The sequence below is a fragment of the Habropoda laboriosa genome, unplaced genomic scaffold, assembly GCF_001263275.1.
Source record: "Habropoda laboriosa isolate 0110345459 unplaced genomic scaffold, ASM126327v1 scaffold423, whole genome shotgun sequence".
NCBI lineage: Eukaryota > Metazoa > Arthropoda > Insecta > Hymenoptera > Apidae > Habropoda > Habropoda laboriosa.
In genome coordinates, this window is record NW_017100606.1 from 740119 (window position 1) to 758160 (window position 18042).

Here is an 18042-nt window from a genome sequence, read left to right on the forward strand (position 1 = left end):
CAATCCAGTAATGTTTCAATAAATCTGAAATTAATGTAATTTTTTGGAATGATATTAAAAAAGTATAATTTAAAGCTGTATAATTTATAATATGAACGTTTTCTTAATGTCTCAGACATTAAAATTGTTTAAATGCGTTAAATATTCTATAAAATATAGGCTACCGATGGTCTAGAATAACATTGGAAGCATACGTTTTACTTTTCAAACAATACTCTACAACTGCATAAATAGTAAGCATTCTCCTATCCATCGCACCTAAATGGGCTTCTGTAATGAGAGGATCAACACCCGCCGTTACCGATTCGTGAGCGACGAGCTTTCCAAGAGCTGTACTCAAAGAACCACCACTAAACAATTTTAAACGATCCCAGGTAGTTTTGTGAATCCTAAAAGTAAAAATGAAAATAATGATTTTAGAAGTCTTAGAGCTATCGTTACAATGTTATAATTGCGAGATAAAATTAATATTTATATAAATACGTACATGCAACATTGATACAAAGGAGCTAAAATATCAAAATGATCAACATCAGGATTTCCGAGGCTCTTCCCATTATCAATTAATAAAACTGCAGGATTATGAAAATTGTTTTGTGCTAGTTCGTAATGATGACGGTCACCATTATCCATTAAAAAATCAAAAATAGCAGTATCTATTAAATCTAAAAGTCTACTCGACGATTGTGGAGAATACGCTTTGGAGTCTTTTACCTAAAGAACCAAATACTCCAATATTACTTTCAAGAAAAAGAAAGTAAAAGAAGATACACTTGTTACATATGATTTGAATCTACTTTTTCACAATAGTTATCGTCTGTTTCCCACGCTGCAAGTTTGTTCTTTTTGTAAGTCCTTTGCCACGGATGACGATGCTTTACTAGTCTTAAATATCGCGGTAACCAGGAAATTAAAGCACCTTCCAGTATGTTTCCTGTTCCACAAACTGGATTTGCAGGAGAGCAATAATGGCAAACACCATATAGGCAAGTATCATTACCATCTTGATACATAGTAGCATACAGTTCAGGAGTTGCCCGTGGACGAATCTCATTCCTTAAGTCAACTGCAAAAAATTTTTACAAAAAATAATTAAATATTACAAATTACATAAAAATACATGCATGTAAATTTTTATCACAAATAACACAAATGAAACGAACATTTTCTTATAACAGTAAGCGGCACTCTTCTCAAGGCCAGTAAGGAGGCTAAATGAAACGCTACTACTTCAGCATTGTGCCGGTCTTTTCCGTGATAAACAGGCCCTCGGATAATAGTGTCCCTAGAATACCACTGAGGCTTGAACATCGCTTTTGTTCCATGTTCCAAGGTTAACATCAGCTTCAGTTGCGTACCAAGTGGTGCGTTATCTGCACGCATTACTTTTGATTTGCGCAAAATATCCAGAATTGTCCCTAACTCGGGCGCAACCGGTGGAATTAACTGATGAGCATCAGGCCACTAAAAATACAATAATTACTATATTAATTTAATATTTAGTAGTATTAGTATTTTAAAATTGATATTAACAATAGAAAAATACTATCATTTTACATTATTTGGAAACATTTCAGCACAACACTAACATTGCTATTAGGAATACTCCATATATTTTCACGAACGTTAGGCATTATCCTTAATTCAGTTAACAATCGTTCCAATACTATTGTATAGGTAATATTCTGTTTAAAATATCTCAAAGGTAATATCTGAATCTCTTCTCTAATTTTCTTCACCATATCTTTCGCAACCGATTTTTGCGGTACTTGTAAGTTTTGTTCTACTTGAGATATTAACTGCTCTTGCGATTTTAATTGCGTAATGGGCATGTCTTTAGAGAAGGCTTTTTGTGACGAGCTTTCTACAATCATTCGAATGAAATATACATTGACGCTAAGAACAAGAATCAAAAGACCGCCCAAAGCGATGAGGGCACAGCGACGGCCAATCATCTGTGAACAAAATTTAAAGTTTCGATCGAATAAACGTAAAATAGATGGCGCGCAACTATTTTACTTGGCCATCATAGAGGAACTACATAGCCATAAAGATTTATAGTTACGCCATTTTCGTTCTTTACAAATTCCTATTCGATATAGTTTCTTAACATGTAATAATGTGTGATAAACGTTTTAATGCATATGTGTAACTAAAAAGCTCTGTGAAAACTAAACTATTTCACACTAACAATATTACAGAAATTACTAGCTTTCCAACAAAATACAATAATTTTAATTAAATGAAGGACTTTATAAAACTACAGTTAACGTTATAAGCATGTTACTACTGTACAGGCATGATAGAAGTGTATATAGATTATTTGTTGAACTTAAAAAATATTAGTAAATTCTTTTTTAAAGAAATACATCTATTGACATCACCTTTAAAAATTGGCCACGCTGCTGCTGTCACCTGATAATAAATGTTTCTCTCATTTTTCCATAAAACCTCCGCTTAGTTGCATCCAACTGTGATGGGGCGACAGGTATCCGTCGCCATTTTTAACTTCAATAAAAAGTACTCGCCGCCGTGAAGCATTGGTGCAATATCGTAAATTTAATATGAATAAACATCTTTGAAAACACTTAACAACTATTAAATAATCTCCAAAATATTAAAAACTATCGATTTTATAGTATTTTAATTTAGAACAATAAAATGTAATTCGCATATCGTACATTTATCGAAAATAAAATAACTTTTAAAATATGTTGTGGAATTTTTCAACACCTTATAGTATAGGTTATACACATTCATGGAAAATTTGTATTATACATATAGGATAGTAAATTATGGGACAATAATTATAATCATGAATTTATTTTATAAAAACATGTAAACTACATGGTGAATATAATCGAATTAAATTTAGGCTATTACTCCAAATTGAGTAAATTTTTTCTTAAAACGCGGTGATGTTCGAATGGCTCGGCTCTAAATCGTTTTTATCTCTATAGTTACACGCGTACAAACATTTATATCGATATATACATGTTAGCAGGTTTTCATTCCCTTCGTTGTCTCTCTCTTTCCCGAGCAAGCTCTGTGGCATAATCATAGGGTGAGCCTTTCCTACAATAAATAAAAAGTTAAGAATCTACTACTAATCAATAATATGTTAAAGAAAGGGACAACACATTACCTATCTCGATGACGATCTTTATCGCGATAACGGTCTTTACTTTTATCACTATGTGATCTGTCTCTACTGCGACTTCTGTATTCTCTTTGTCTCCGACTTCGATCGCGGCTGCTCGATCGTTTGCAGTGTCGATCCCTTTCTCGCTCCCTTTCTCGTGCACGTTCCCGCTCTCTTTCTCTTATTCGATCTCGCTCACGATCTCGATCTCTGTATTTGTCCTTACGTTCCTCATCAGACCTGGAAAAAACATTATTCGAAGGGAAGTAACGCTGAATAATGAGTAATATTTCAAAAATGTATACAGCCTGTATAAATGCACATATATAATGCATTTATTTATAATGAAAGATACCAAGAAATTATTAATTTTAAACACTTCGATATTACACCTTTGTGTAATTTATAATTATACAGCTTTTAAGAAATTCAAAACAGACACGAGTAAGTGTAAATAATATATATAAGTTTAAATACAGGGTGTCCCGTAACTGGTGGTACAAGCGAGCAGGGGGTGACTCTACGTGAAGAACTGAATCGAAAATGTAGAATAAAATTTTTTCATGAGAAGCTTTGTTTTCGAGAAAAATAAGTTTGAAAATTCGTCGAGTACGTGTGCTCTCGGCTTTACGTTTGTACTAATAAACGATACTAATTTCATGAAAAGTATTGATAATACATTTATTAACGATTTCCTTAATTTAAATTTACATTACTAATCGAATTGTTGAAAGTAACGTCTGTTAATGTATACAAATCTTTGCTCTTTAAATCGGAGAGTTATGGACTGATGATACGATATTTTGACACTTTAATTTTCTAAAAGCTTGTACCATTCTTTCTTTTAGCTGCAGATTTACACTATCCTCTGCGTAGACTATTTGTTTACGAAATGTGACATTACCGCTGTTTATCAACGTAAAAGTATGAGCAGAAGTAACAGTTTGTAGCAAATATTTAAAATCAATTTTCTCGGAAACAAAGTCTCGTATGAAAAAATTTTATTCTACATTTTCAATTCAGTTTTTCACGTAGAATCACTCCCTGCTCGCTTGTACCACCAGTTACGGGACACCCTATATATTGTAAAAAATTTGCAAAATAACTGTACAAGGATCAAATAAGAACATACACATGTACTAAAGGAAATTGAACGATGATACACTGAGATCAAGAGTATTTTCCTGGAGATGGTACGTCTTTAATCTTCACCCCATTTCCCTAACAAGTTCATAGAATATTATTAACCTTATATAAATTAGTAACGTGATTGTATTCATACCACGTAGACGCACCTGGCTCGCCAGTGGCTTGTTCTTTCAGCCTCACCCCATTGTGCTTCACTATCTGGGATATGTCGTGGTTGGTTTCGTGAGGTAAGATTGCCATTGTCTTTTCTATTATTACTATTACTATATTTTCCATGACTATTTAGTGTGATAGGTGGCTTTGCATTTCGAGCATTCATAGATTGCTGAGGAAATCTTTCTGCTAATCGATGTTCAAGTTCTTTTTGTATAGGCACTGGTATTCTTGGGAATAAAGTTGAAAACCACTCTAATTTAGTAAGAAATTGTTTGAGAATATCACCCATTTTCATTACTTGTCCTCCTCCAGCTTTTACATCTAATTCTTCTTCATCCTCTAAATAATCACTGTACCAACTAAATAAGTCAGCTGGTGGTTGTGTATATCTGTTAACACCAATAATAGTATGTGTATAATATATAAGATCAAACAACTTTTCCAAATAAAATTTAATATTGTATTATTATTCATACCTAATGTACATAAATCCTAATGCCCGAATATATGGTGAATCAGGATGGTTGATAAGACCATTTAATTGCTTCCGTGTTAACCTCAAAGTGAAGAGTTTATATAGGAGACAATAAGCCGTCGAAACAATTCCACCAGCACCAACACCTCGGACCTGCATGAACCGCTAAATTTACACCCCCCTATGTCAATTAATCACATTCATATTACATTATAATATATTGACCGAGAACATGCTATTCTGCAATTAAGTGTGGTATTAAGTGAGACTGTCTGCTCAATGTCCGAATTCAAACTAGTTTGGGACCAATATTTTGATATTGATGCTTGATTTTACAATAGTAAAAGTCTAAAATATTTAGGACTTTTATTTTGAATAATTTATTTTAAATGTTTTCACCTTTTCTATTTTTATCAGCAGTTCTTATATCATAAATTGCCCAGGTCCTCCAAAATGTTATAAATTTGGAGGCTTTCTGTGCGTATGGTAATAATTCTGTGATTGTCTTAATTTTAAGTCATAAATAATAATTAAAAATTAACAAATGTATTAGAAAACATACTCACGCCTCCACACATGCCAGTTTGGCCTGCTGTTTTCCTGCTTCCTTTCTCCCATGGTTCCAAATGAGACACTTTGTAATAAATTTCATCGATAACTTCGTGGTATGTCTTCAACTCATATAAATTCACTTTAAAATAATGTGATGACTGTATGTTTGTTAAAATTAATGGATTTAAGTTCATAGTCCTTTCATTTCCCCACAAAGGTAGAATATTCGATTTTTTACCCTCCTTTTGAGTTGGTCTGCGGTCTTCATCACAACCACTGGAATTATTCCATGGGGAACCTATATAAAAATGTTTTACTTGAGTACTTATCTGGATAATCACAACGTAATACTAGTCGACGAATATAATCGTGTAATAGAGGTTAAGTACATTACAATGAATAAACGGGCTATAGAGTATTTTATCCCATTATGAAATATTACAAAGATAAAAAATAAAATGCACGTGACAAACACAATACTAGTTTTCTTACCATCGGCTCCTTCTGCATCTTGTACTTGCATGTTTGTATCGAAACTCGCGAGTCTCGCGACGAAGTTTAACAGATCAGGCACACCATACAAACGTTATATATCACAAAAAATATACAAAGTTAACGAATATAACAGAAAATAAATATACTTGAACGTTCAAAATAATTCGATCAAAATTCTAAGAGCTCGCTTAACGTTGTTTTCTGCAAATATATGGAAAACTGACGTCAACGGGAAACGAAAAAAAAGACACAATACGGTAATACGCATGCCTATAAGATGTATACATCCGGTTTCATTCGCATGTAGTATTTTCATTTGCATTTACACGTATATATGATAACCAAATATCACAGGTGTTTCATTTTATAAATAGATCAACATTTAAAAAATTGCTGAAGCAAAATTGCATGATAAATATTTAAAAATCAATAAGTTTGCATTGTAAAAGAATTTACACATGTTAATCTCAATTGTTATTTCAGTACTTTAAGCTACGCATGAAATCACATAAAACGAATAATGTAACTTTCAAACACACTATTCACAAAATTACAATAATTTAGTAGACTTTTCTTATAATAATGTAATAAACTATTAGTATTTAAAGTTATATATATTTCCAATATTTCAACGTCAAAACTGAACGAGTAATCCAAATATTGTATGCCATTACTATGAGAAATGTAGTAACAAAAGCATAACATTTTCCCTAGAAATGTATACCTGTTATTACTAGGATATGAAAAGATTTATAAATTCAAAATTAACATACTGCAATAAATTTAATAAATATTTTACATTTATTTGCAGTTTAATCTTCTGTCAAAAATGTATTTTATCTAAAATGATATACAACCTTTTAGAATAACTTAAGTATTGCTAAGTTATTTATATTCATATGGATACATAAATTTATATAACATTGATAATCCTTAAACAAAAGACTAATTATAAAAAATATAGCATTCCATTATTGGTAAAATTTATTAATAAAAATTGCAAAAAAACTAAAATATATGCATTTATATTATTTATTAGTAGATGAATATAGAAGTGCGTAATAAACAGCTGATGTGTTATATATTCACTACATAAACATGAATATATAATGTATACACGTGATCTTTAAATGTCACTGCTACGTTGACATCTTATACGAGATTTAAAAAATGCATGGAATCTAATGCAATTTAATTAATTTTAATATCTTTAATATTCAATTCTTACTAAAGAATGTATATTAACACTACTTAGTGTCATTCGTAATATATAGTTTATAAATATTTATCAGTATAAAATCATGTAGGTTATTTTAATAACTAAAAATAATAGTTTTTATATAGATATGCTTTATAATGTCATGATTGATTACATAATTATAAAATAAAATATCAAAATCATTATAGTATTTTGTTTTCCATAAGTTATGTTAAAATTTAACCAGTATAATAGGAAGCCCTTTGGATATGTACCTTGTGTTCCATATTTGAATCTTATAAAAAGGTTCCAACATCGTAATAATATGAAGGTACAGTCCACTATACTACTAAATAGTGTTATGTGAAATATTCAAACGATTTATTTCATTCCTGAGCATGTTAGGTCATTTAGACCCATTTATGTGGACAATCACTTTTATATAATATAAAAAAGTAACCGCCAATTTTTTAAATAGATTATTATACATCTTTGTATATTAAATTTTCATTTAATAAATTGTTTATTATATCATACCCTACAAATTGCATTCTATTTTAAAGAAATGGTATCAAACACTAGAAGTTCCAGAGGATTGTGAAGATGAAACGTTAAGATTGGCATTTGTTTATCAAGCAAAAAGGTTTCACCCAGACAGTGGTACATCAGAAGCTAATGCAATCAAGTTTTCTGAGGTATAATATAGTGCTTTAATAGTCGAGATTATCTAATACTTTCAAATATATGTAAATTTTTTTTTTACAGATTGAAACTGCTTACAGACAAATTCGTAAAGCAAGAATGGAAGAGAAAGAAAATAGTACAAACTTACCCCAAGTAGAAGAATTTGATATTAAAGTATATTGAATTATTAAAATATAAGCATAAAATACCTTGTTATTTTTCACTACTCTAATATATGCATATTCACTGTTTAGCACACAGCACCACAACATCGTCATTATTTAATGTATAATGTAGGAATTGGAACACCTAGTAAAAGACAGAAGTTATATACAATGGAAAGAGCTCAGAAAGCAGTTGACAATGTAATGGAGCATCAATTGAAAAAATTGCAAGCTGAAGAGCGTAATACATTAATTGGAATGGATAAACAACGTGCAAAAGATATTAAAACACGTTTTGGTATGGATCGTTTAGTAGAAGATTTAATTCAGGAAGCAATGAATAAAGGTGAATTCAAAGATCTACCAGGCATGGGTAAACCGCTGAAAGAAAATACAAATACCCGAAATCCATATGTTGATTTTGTCACTTATAAAATGAATGAGGTATAAAAATTAATTTTAATTAGAAATTTTCAACAAATAATGTATTGAATTAAATTACAGATATTAATAGAAAATGGGTTTACTCCAGAATGGATACAATTATCTAAAGAAATTAGGGAAGAAATACAAGACTTACGAAAACAATTAATAAACGCACGCAATAACGTAGGTCCACTTCCATTAAATTATTCTGACGAATCAACGTGGAATAATATTGTAGAAAATTTTAATTCTACAACAAAACAAATAAATAGTAAAATTGATAAATACAACTTATTGGTACCTATACTTCAAAAACAAATGCTTCATATTAAATTGCAAGATCTTGCAAACGAAGTACTTTCAATGCCACCAAAAGAAACTAGTAAAAAGTATAATTCGAAAAAGAAAACTTCTGATTTTATTAATGAACAAGACAGTTTATTTGGAATAATTACTTCAATTTTTAATAAAAAAGTTTCGTAGAAAATATATTTCTTTAGAAATTTTAATATGTAAAATGTAAGACTAAATGTATCAAAACTCTATTGTACATAATGTAATTATACGATAATATGAGTTTAATAATTCCACATAATGGAATTATCTTTTTTCAGTTGTATCCTTCCAGTAGCTAAATATTTTAAAGCTAGTGGAAATATTCGATGTTCAGCTGTTTTCACTCGTTCTTGGAGACTTTCTACAGTATCATGTGGTAATACGGGTACCGCTGCTTGTTCAATAATTGCTCCAGAATCTATATCGATCTGAAAATAATTTTTTAAAGATATAATTACATTTTCGTGTAAATGTAGTTCAAATGTAACATTTTTATTTTAATTTATTAATAATATATTGTACCTCGACGAAATGCACTGTACATCCTGAAATACGTACTCCGATTGCTAGAGCATCTTTATGTGCACATGCACCTTTGAAGGATGGCAATAACGAAGGGTGTACGTTTATTAAAGCACCGCGCCACCGATTTACAAACTTTTCTGATAAAATACGCATAAAGCCAGCAAGACAAACTATTTCAACTCCAACAGCATCAAGTTCGACATTCATTACTGAATCAAAAGCTTCTCGACTAGGATAATCAGTATGTTTAATAACCTGTTGTTAAATGTTACATTAAAATATAAATATATAGAAACGGTTTATAATGCAATATAATAAGTTAAACAAAATTTAAAAAATAATAATTACCTTTGCCTTAATACCGGCTCTTTCGGCTCGTTTAAGTCCTTCAACATTTGGTTTATTGGATATTACTAGAACAATTTCTGCACCAATATGTTGCGATGAATCTCGAGTTGCATCGATTAGTGCTTGTAAATTTGTTCCACTACCAGATATTAAAACACCTACTCTTTTTAGAGGTTTGCTTAATTTTGTAACGATGTCTGGTATATATCGTTTCATTCCTAATTCTAGTGCTTCTTCAAAATTCTTAACGTTTATTCTAGTTTTACTCTCTGCAATGTTTTAACATGTATAGTACAAATAAAATTTATTTGACTTAACATTAAATGGATCTTACCTTTACAATTAGTTACATGTCCAATGATTTTAGGATTTTCTGTTTGTAATTTTGTTAAAATTTTGTCTTTATCTTTTTCTGAACAAATTAAAATAGCACCAATACCACAATTAAATGTTTTTAACATTTCTTGTTTATTAATCTCTCCTATAAAAAAATAAATTATTTAAAAAAAGTACAAGTATAAAAAAATTGGTATGTTACAATTTAATTAATAGTTTTAATCGTTTTCTTACCTACTGCTGCTAACCAAGCAAAGATTGGTTGAATTTTCCACAATGTTGCGTCTAACACTACTCCCATGTCTTTTGGTAAAACTCTTGGTATATTTTCTGTAAAACCTCCTCCAGTAATATGTGCAAACGCCTTTACTAAATTTGTTCGCAATGCGGGAATTACTGCTTTTACATAAATTTTTGTCGGTTCTAACAATTCGTCACCTTTAATACATTGTAACTATAAATAAACTAATATTATATATATAAACAATAACACATAAGAGAAAAATTAAATACCGATTGTGCCATTATTTTCAGAAAAAGGTGCTACATCTGAATACTTTTTATCTGTTAATTTTAGAACTTTTCGAACAAGACTGAATCCGTTACTATGTATTCCACTCGATGGCAGGCCAATTATAATGTCACCTTGTTTTATGTCATCTATACGTGGAAGTAAATCGTTTCTTTCAACTGCACCTACAGCGAAACCTGCTAAATCATATTCTTCATTGGAATACATATCAGGCATTTCGGCTGTCTCCCCACCAATCTAAAAGCATTATTTATGTACAACATTCGTATTAAATGATTCGAATATGTAATAATTAAATAGAATTACATAGCAAATAAAATAAATATAAATAAGATCTCTCTCTCTCTCTCTCTCTCTCTCTCTCTCTCTCTCTCTCTCTCTCCCTCCCTCTCCCCCCCTCTCATATACTGAAGAATACTTATTCTGTTGATATCATAAAGAAAGTTGGAAAGTACATTTATTTTTACTTACTAACGAACATCCGGCTCTTTTACATCCTTCACTTACTCCATTTATAACATCGTTAGCTATATTCACATTTAATTTACCACAAGCAAAATAATCGAGGAAAAATAAAGGTTCCGCACCATGTGCAAGAACATCGTTCACACACATAGCCACCAAATCTATACCCACTGTGTCATGTTTATTGTATTCAAATGCTATCTGCAGCAGAAAATTAATATGTATGAAATTTTCCCGGCATCAACGTGTTAAATAAGTCTATCAAGTATACACGCATACCTTTAACTTAGTTCCAACACCATCAGTTCCAGATACTAAAATTGGATCCTTATAACCCGCAGCTTTTGTATCAAATAGACCACCAAAACTGCCAATTGAACCTATTGCACCTAAACGTTGTGTTGCACAGGTTACTGGTTTAATAGCCGAAATTAGTGAATCTCCAGCTTCTATATCTACACCGCTACTTTTATATGTTAACTTTCCATGATGTAATATAGACCTGAAAATGCTTGACTAATATTCTTTTCTCTCCTTATAAGTAGCACTCATTACCTAGCTATTCCTTTGTGTGCTATATCTGTTCTAAATTGCTTTCCTTCAAACGATATACTTTGAGCAGCATGTGTTGCTTTGGCAGCAGCTAAAGCCAATGATGGTGCTAAACTTACTGTAATTAAAACTCTTCCTCCTAATGAGCAAATAAAAAGAAATAAGAATAATATTGAACTTACTTATTATATTTAATTTGATGAATATATACATATATTCAAATTGATGTAATTATATATAAAATGTACCATTAGTTAACAATTCTCCTTGAGGAGAAGTATTTGTTCCACTATGAAAAATGAAGTGATTCGTTTTATGCAAAATGTCATTGATGCCTGTTATAACTTGGCCTTTTGATGATGATACTGGATACCCTTGAGATGCCAAAATAATACCAACAGCAAACAAATCTTCTTTCCATACTACTTGAGACTCTAATAAAGATTCCTCGCAACAAGCCTATATTAATATATATTAAATTAGTTTTAGCTGTATTTTTTATGTTAAAGTATAAATTACCTTCATAATGCTAAATAAATCTGAATCCAGTAATGGTAATATCACTTGTGTTTCTGGATCTCCAAATCTACAATTAAATTCTAGTACTTTGGGTCCACTTTTTGTTAACATCAGTCCAGCATATAGTACACCTATACTTTTTAAAACAACAAATTCTTGTAATATCAAATTATTTTCATAAGTTACGTTATAATTACAACACTTGTTACAAACCAACAAATGGAATATGTTCTTGCCTAAGACCATCAATAGCTTTTTGTAAGACATCTGATTTTACTATTTCATAATCTGCTTTGTTTAGCAATGGACATGGGCAATAAGCACCCATACCACCAGTATTTGGTCCTTTATCTTCATTAAATATTCTTTTATGATCTTGAGCAGGTGCCATTGGTACAATAGTTTTTCCTATAAAAAGAAAAAATTCCAATGTATGAAAAACTGTATAATAATGAAATTGGAAAATCTTTATTCAAAGCTTCTTATATCAAACCATCTGTAAATGCAAGTACAGAAACTTCTTCTCCTTCTAGTAATTCTTCTACAACTACTGACTCTCCAGCAGATCCAAATTTTTTATTTGTTAAAATTTCATCTATAGCTTTACATGCTTCTTCTTTATCTTTTGCTACTATAACTCCTTTTCCAGCTGCTAAACCAGAAGCCTTTATTACAAGTGCTGGAAATGGTGCACTGAAATAAATCATTATATATATAATAGTCATTATACAGTTGATCCATAAATGAAAATTTATATCTACTTTACAACAAATTTCTTTGCTTCATCTGCATTTACAAAACCTTTCCATCTTGCAGTAGAAATTTGATATCTATCCATAAATTCTTTTGCCCAGTATTTGTCAGCTTCAATTTTAGATGCTGCTTTTTGTGGACCAAAACAGTTAATTCCTACATCCTTCAATTCATCTGCTAATCCATTTGCCAAATATTCTTCTGGACCAATAACTACTAAATTTATTTTATTTTCTTTACTCCACTTTGCTGTTTCCTATAAAAAAAAAGCTTAATGTAACATTGATACAGTTATATAATTTGACTCAAAATAATATAAAATATACCTTATTATCTTTAATATTTAACTTCACCAAAGACACTTTATCAACTAATGAAATTCCATTGTTTCCAGGAGAAACATAAATTTTATTTACCTAAAAAAATGACATTTAAAGACAAAATATCAAATAAATAATATTATTGTAAACTTTATGAACCACTAATACAAAAATATATTGTGGGTTAAACTTTGTTGGTATAACACTTCACTTTTTAGTTATCTAAATAAAACATTTAAAATACTTACATGTGGGGATTGTGAGAGTTTCCAAGCAATAGCATGTTCTCTACCACCACCACCGATAACCAAAACAGTATACTGCATAGTGTCTAAGAAATATTAGGATTGATTTAATTGTGATAAAATGTAGTAAATCAAAGATGTAATATAACAAAATAAAGTTTACACAATATTTTATAATATGTATTACAAATATTATATGTATTTATACATTATATACTAAATGACAAAGTATTGATGAAAACATTGAAAGATTATCGTTACCGATACTATTACTAATAATAAATACTGTGCACCACTTTATTAAACGCCATATAATACACTATAAAGCTATAACCTCTGTATTTATAATGTTTCACATGTAAAAATTTATACACTCTTTTGAGATTATTATTAATCAATAATAACTTAATACGCACTTTTGTAATTTCTTCGCGTACGTCTAATATGATACACGTGACTTTAAACTTTTTATAATTTTATATGTAGATTTTAAACGATGGATATTGTTTGAAGCAACAGGTAGTAATGAAGTCAAGTTGAGGTACTTTGTTATCTTTGTTTATGTCGACAGAATCATAAGATTCTCAATGAATATTTATGGATGTATCTCAACTCGCATAATGGAAAGACTGCTTCTTCGCGGGAGTTAATCCAATATAAATCGTATAAAGTGAGCGATAACTTTTGACCTTTTAAATCAACTCGTGATAGTTAGAATGTGTTGTGAAAGAAATAATTTTGTAATAACATAAATGCCTAAGTAAGATTAACATTTTAAGTCAAATATAATTCATTGCTTTAATATAAGATATGAAAAACATTGATTGCTACTTTATCCTAACGTAAACGTTCTTGACAAATTTGCAATTAATATTTTACAAGTATCATAACAATTAATTATAGTTTATTTGTTAATTTTTCGAAAATTCAATTATACATAACTATCATTTTTCCATGCTTTATATAGAAGTAATAAAAAGGTATTTAAAAGATTGTGTTTTCATAGTTTATGCAACAATTCACTAAAAGAATTTCAGTAGCAACAAGACGATAGTTTATATTTTAATATTTTTTTAAACTCACAAATTAATGAAGCTAAGTAATTATTTAAAAGATGTGATTATACTACTAAGAGTCAAATCTATTAATTTTGCACGTTGTATGCCTTCGAAAATAACCATAACGCAAATACAAATGTGATAGCAAGTTGTTTAAAAATGGAGGTAGTAGGTCATATTTGTTATTATTGCAAAATCAATGAATGGAAAGATTACATATGCATGCAAAACATTTATACCAGTAATTTTTTAACACAAATGGACCTTATTAAATACTTCTATTTTTAAAAATATAAATATTAAAATGTTATCATTTGTTTTAACAAATTATTTAAAATTCTATGTCCATGCTTATTCAAACATTAAATTTTACATATAGGACTTAAAATTACTGTATTAAACTTATGAAAACATGCTATATAGTTATATTTACTTCGTTATTATTTTTCTTTAATAATTTGTACGAAGATACAAGTATATTTCTGCTTTTAAATCAATTAAGTCGTCATGGAACAACTATGAAGTTCCTTCAAACGATGATATTTTGTTTTTATCTTAATGAAGCGAAATACATAGTCATTATAAAATTAAATGATTGAAAGATTAGAAAAACGAAATATGCCTTTATAGCTTCATAAAACGTTTTCATAAGTATGTTTATCTGTAACATCGGCAGTCATGCGCGCCAATTTTGGTTTTATACAGTTTCGTCTTTTCGTCGAACCACGGGTCAAAATGGTCGTTATCGAATACAAAGATTTTTGTCCAGTGCAAAAGAGCCAGATAAGGAACCAACAAAGGTGGAAAGTGCTGTTAGCACCGAAGTCGCTGTTATGAAAGAATGCAAGACACCTCCAGAAGTTAGCCATCATGAGTGTTATAACATTATTGAAAAACACGCGCTCATTACGAAAAGTTTTTCGCTTCATTACTTCCTTTCTTTTTATCTATTTCTTTGGCTATTCTATACGAATTTAAATTGTGCTATCTTCTTTTAAAATATCATGAAATTAGAATTAATTTAAACGGCATGACTAATTAATTTTTAGGATCGTATACCAGCAGAAAAATCAAGATTACAAAGTGTCCGCGTATATCGTTGGAACCCAGAAAAGCCAAAAGTAAAACCATACATGCAACAGTTCAGTGTGGATTTAAATAAATGTGGTACTATGGTATTGGACGTGTTGGCGTTAATAAAAGCAGAACATGATCCCACGTTATCCTATCGAAGATCCTGTCGCGAAGGAATTTGCGGATCTTGTTCGATGAATATAAATGGTGTCAATACCTTGGCTTGCATCACGTAATGCAGGAAAAATACTTTTTTTTGTTGTTTCGTAATAATTCAGTCCTAGAACCAATTCCTTATAATTATTCTCGATACATGTTAATTATGTAAAAAGTTATACCACTTCAAGGAAAAGAAAGACATTTTACGATATTCCTTTCATCGTAAAACCATATAGTATCCTTCGTTTTCGTTTTTAGAAAAGTGAAGGAGTCGCCAAAGCCCATAGTCATATATCCTTTACCGCATTCATACGTAATTAGAGATCTAGTAACGGATATGGAACAGTTTTTGAAACAATATCAAAATATCGAACCGTTTCTAAAACGACCAGGAGAAGAAAATTTTCTGGGTTTACGACAAATTTTGCAGAGTACAAAAGATAGAGATAAACTCAATGGCTTATACGAGTGCATTCTTTGTGGGTGTTGCACTTATGCATGCCCACCGTATTGGTGGCTCGGTGATAAGTTTTTAGGTCCTGCAACTCTTTTACAGGTATATAACAAAAATGTGGGAATTTATCTGATTTAAGCAAATATTGCGAATCACGAATTGTAATATCTATGGTATGTACAATGATAAATTATTATGATACAGGCTTATAGGTGGATAATAGATTCACGTGATATGGGGCATAAAGAAAGACTTAGCAAATTACGAGATTTCTACTCGGTATATCGATGTCACACTATTTTTAATTGCACAAAAACGTGTCCAAAGGTACAAACTATTCAAAAAACAGAAATTAAGATACTTTTAATAATTTGTATTTTATTACTATATCGATATCTTTTTAAGGGTTTGAATCCTGGAAAAGCAATAGCTCAAATAAAACGATTGTTAGCGGGACTTACAAGTAAAGAAAAACCAGATATGGAAACTCCACTTCCAAACCCTTGCCAGGGCGAAGATATATATCTATGCAGAGAGAAATAGATGGGAAGAAGGAAGAAAGTAATTAATAAAACATCATTCATGAAAAGATTTGCAATTGTATATAAATCGATTCCTTTTGTTATACACAAGATCTTATTTATTTTAAAATACAAGATTATTAGGGTAGAGATTTTCTGATAATTGAACAATTATTTCTCACATATTAATGTATAAAAAAATTTAAGTAAATAAGAGATAATAACACATGTATCTAGTAAACTTTTAATAATCACAAGCGTACAAAAATATAAAATACAACAATTATTTTTTATAATTATTTTTTGTGTAATATTTTAGTAATCATTTCAACTACTGCAATTTCTTTATTAACGTTTGGATAACATTATTCTTAACTTAATTTTTTGTATGCTATTATACTTATAGGATAAGGTAACTTAAAGTGTAATTATGATATTAACATTTGTCATATATTGAAACTTAAACTCGTTTCTTTAGTCATTAATCAGCTTATATCATAAATAACACTTTACATTCAACAAATAGATTAGAACTCACCGATTGTTGAAATAACATTACTTAAAACAAAAATGTAATTCTGAGAAAATTTTAAACTTTGTCATTTTAAGATAGCAAAGTCTTCATTAATAATTAGTTTTAAAAATATACTAAAATGTATTTATATATTATTTAATTTTATGTATGTTTACCTACAACTCTAACCTTGCCCTTTTTTTTGTATTTTGGTATTGTTCATTTTTGTACTGGATATTATTGGAAATACTGGGGGGTGCTACATTTTCATTATTTTTGTTTGATAATAAGGTGTCAACAGTATCTCGTAGTTCGCGGTCTTGCAACCAGGGATGTAACAGAACTTGTTTTATTGTAATTCGCCTTTTCGGATTAACCGTCATCATCGACGAAATCTAAAAGATACTATTGTTAATAATTAAAGGCATTTATTATTGTATTATTTAATATAATAATATTCAACAAAATGTTATTATACCAAATTTATGGCTTTTTTTGTAATGAGTCCAAATTTTGAAGGAGGAAAGCTATAACATCCTTTCTTTATTTGTTCTTGCATACTATTTTTGTCATGGCAATTAAAGGGAACTGAACCACTTAAACAAACATACAATATTACTCCTAAACTCCACACATCAACCTAAATAGATTAAAAAATATAAAACATAGATTTTTATTATTTTTGGATACTTATTATATATGTAAACATACTTGATTTGTATAAGAACCACGTCCGATATTAAATAATATTTCAGGTGCAACATACATAGGGGTCCCACAAAAGGTTTTCATCATAGTCTGTGCATCAACTAATTTTGATAAACCAAAATCTGATACTTTTGCTAATGTAACATCTGAAGTACTAGCTAGTAATATGTTTTCTGGCTATT

The 18042-nt window shown here is 29.9% G+C and overlaps 6 protein-coding genes across 8 annotated transcripts in view; 2 read left to right on the top strand and 4 right to left on the bottom strand.

The window, feature by feature from the left end:
• Nucleotides 1–160: 160 nt before the first annotated feature.
• On the bottom strand, nucleotides 161–2443 carry LOC108576711 (glycosaminoglycan xylosylkinase). Its single transcript, XM_017939768.1, has 6 exons — nucleotides 2385–2443; nucleotides 1590–1955; nucleotides 1164–1464; nucleotides 798–1066; nucleotides 488–714; nucleotides 161–389 (listed from the first exon to the last, which is right to left on the bottom strand). Exons 2-6 carry the CDS (start codon nucleotides 1953–1955, stop codon nucleotides 161–163), a joined length of 1392 nt encoding a protein of 463 aa, XP_017795257.1. The 5' UTR covers nucleotides 2385–2443.
• A 475-nt stretch (nucleotides 2444–2918) lies between these two features.
• Nucleotides 2919–6163, bottom strand: LOC108576706 (pre-mRNA-splicing factor 38B). 3 transcript variants are annotated; one of them, XM_017939761.1, is made up of 6 exons: nucleotides 5967–6163; nucleotides 5489–5772; nucleotides 4924–5075; nucleotides 4438–4836; nucleotides 3146–3382; nucleotides 2919–3075 (listed from the first exon to the last, which is right to left on the bottom strand). In XM_017939761.1, exons 1-6 carry the CDS (start codon nucleotides 5995–5997, stop codon nucleotides 3009–3011), a joined length of 1170 nt encoding a protein of 389 aa, XP_017795250.1. In that variant the 5' UTR covers nucleotides 5998–6163; the 3' UTR covers nucleotides 2919–3008. The 3 variants fall into 3 exon arrangements, with proteins under 3 accessions (XP_017795250.1, XP_017795251.1, XP_017795252.1); XM_017939762.1 differs by having other exon boundaries at nucleotides 2986–3070; XM_017939763.1 differs by lacking the exon at nucleotides 2919–3075 and having other exon boundaries at nucleotides 3309–3382; nucleotides 4425–4836.
• A 1220-nt stretch (nucleotides 6164–7383) lies between these two features.
• Nucleotides 7384–8924, top strand: LOC108576709 (dnaJ homolog subfamily C member 28). Its single transcript, XM_017939765.1, has 5 exons — nucleotides 7384–7498; nucleotides 7731–7862; nucleotides 7933–8025; nucleotides 8106–8459; nucleotides 8520–8924. Exons 1-5 carry the CDS (start codon nucleotides 7397–7399, stop codon nucleotides 8922–8924), a joined length of 1086 nt encoding a protein of 361 aa, XP_017795254.1. The 5' UTR covers nucleotides 7384–7396.
• Nucleotides 8925–9019: 95 nt separating this feature from the next.
• LOC108576700 (trifunctional purine biosynthetic protein adenosine-3) lies at nucleotides 9020–13800 on the bottom strand. The gene is made up of 17 exons (XM_017939753.1): nucleotides 13789–13800; nucleotides 13376–13458; nucleotides 13134–13223; nucleotides 12816–13063; nucleotides 12548–12747; nucleotides 12268–12462; nucleotides 12055–12185; nucleotides 11784–11994; nucleotides 11539–11674; nucleotides 11263–11485; nucleotides 10990–11184; nucleotides 10500–10755; nucleotides 10221–10424; nucleotides 9985–10131; nucleotides 9651–9919; nucleotides 9300–9557; nucleotides 9020–9205 (listed from the first exon to the last, which is right to left on the bottom strand). The coding sequence occupies exons 2-17, from the start codon at nucleotides 13451–13453 to the stop codon at nucleotides 9020–9022; spliced, it is 3027 nt and encodes a 1008-aa protein (XP_017795242.1). The 5' UTR covers nucleotides 13454–13458; nucleotides 13789–13800.
• Nucleotides 13801–15083: 1283 nt separating this feature from the next.
• LOC108576688 (succinate dehydrogenase [ubiquinone] iron-sulfur subunit-like) lies at nucleotides 15084–16660 on the top strand. Its single transcript, XM_017939732.1, has 5 exons — nucleotides 15084–15290; nucleotides 15480–15736; nucleotides 15922–16219; nucleotides 16322–16444; nucleotides 16523–16660. Exons 1-5 carry the CDS (start codon nucleotides 15084–15086, stop codon nucleotides 16658–16660), a joined length of 1023 nt encoding a protein of 340 aa, XP_017795221.1.
• Nucleotides 16661–17328: 668 nt separating this feature from the next.
• Nucleotides 17329–18042, bottom strand: part of LOC108576712 (ovarian-specific serine/threonine-protein kinase Lok-like) — a 2027-nt gene continuing 1313 nt past the window's right edge. Inside the window, exons 5-7 of the mRNA XM_017939769.1 lie at nucleotides 17864–18037; nucleotides 17631–17792; nucleotides 17329–17547 (exon numbers count right to left, since the gene is read on the bottom strand). Coding sequence (XP_017795258.1) covers nucleotides 17329–17547; nucleotides 17631–17792; nucleotides 17864–18037 — 555 coding nt within the window. The remainder of the gene's footprint in view (nucleotides 17548–17630; nucleotides 17793–17863; nucleotides 18038–18042) is intronic.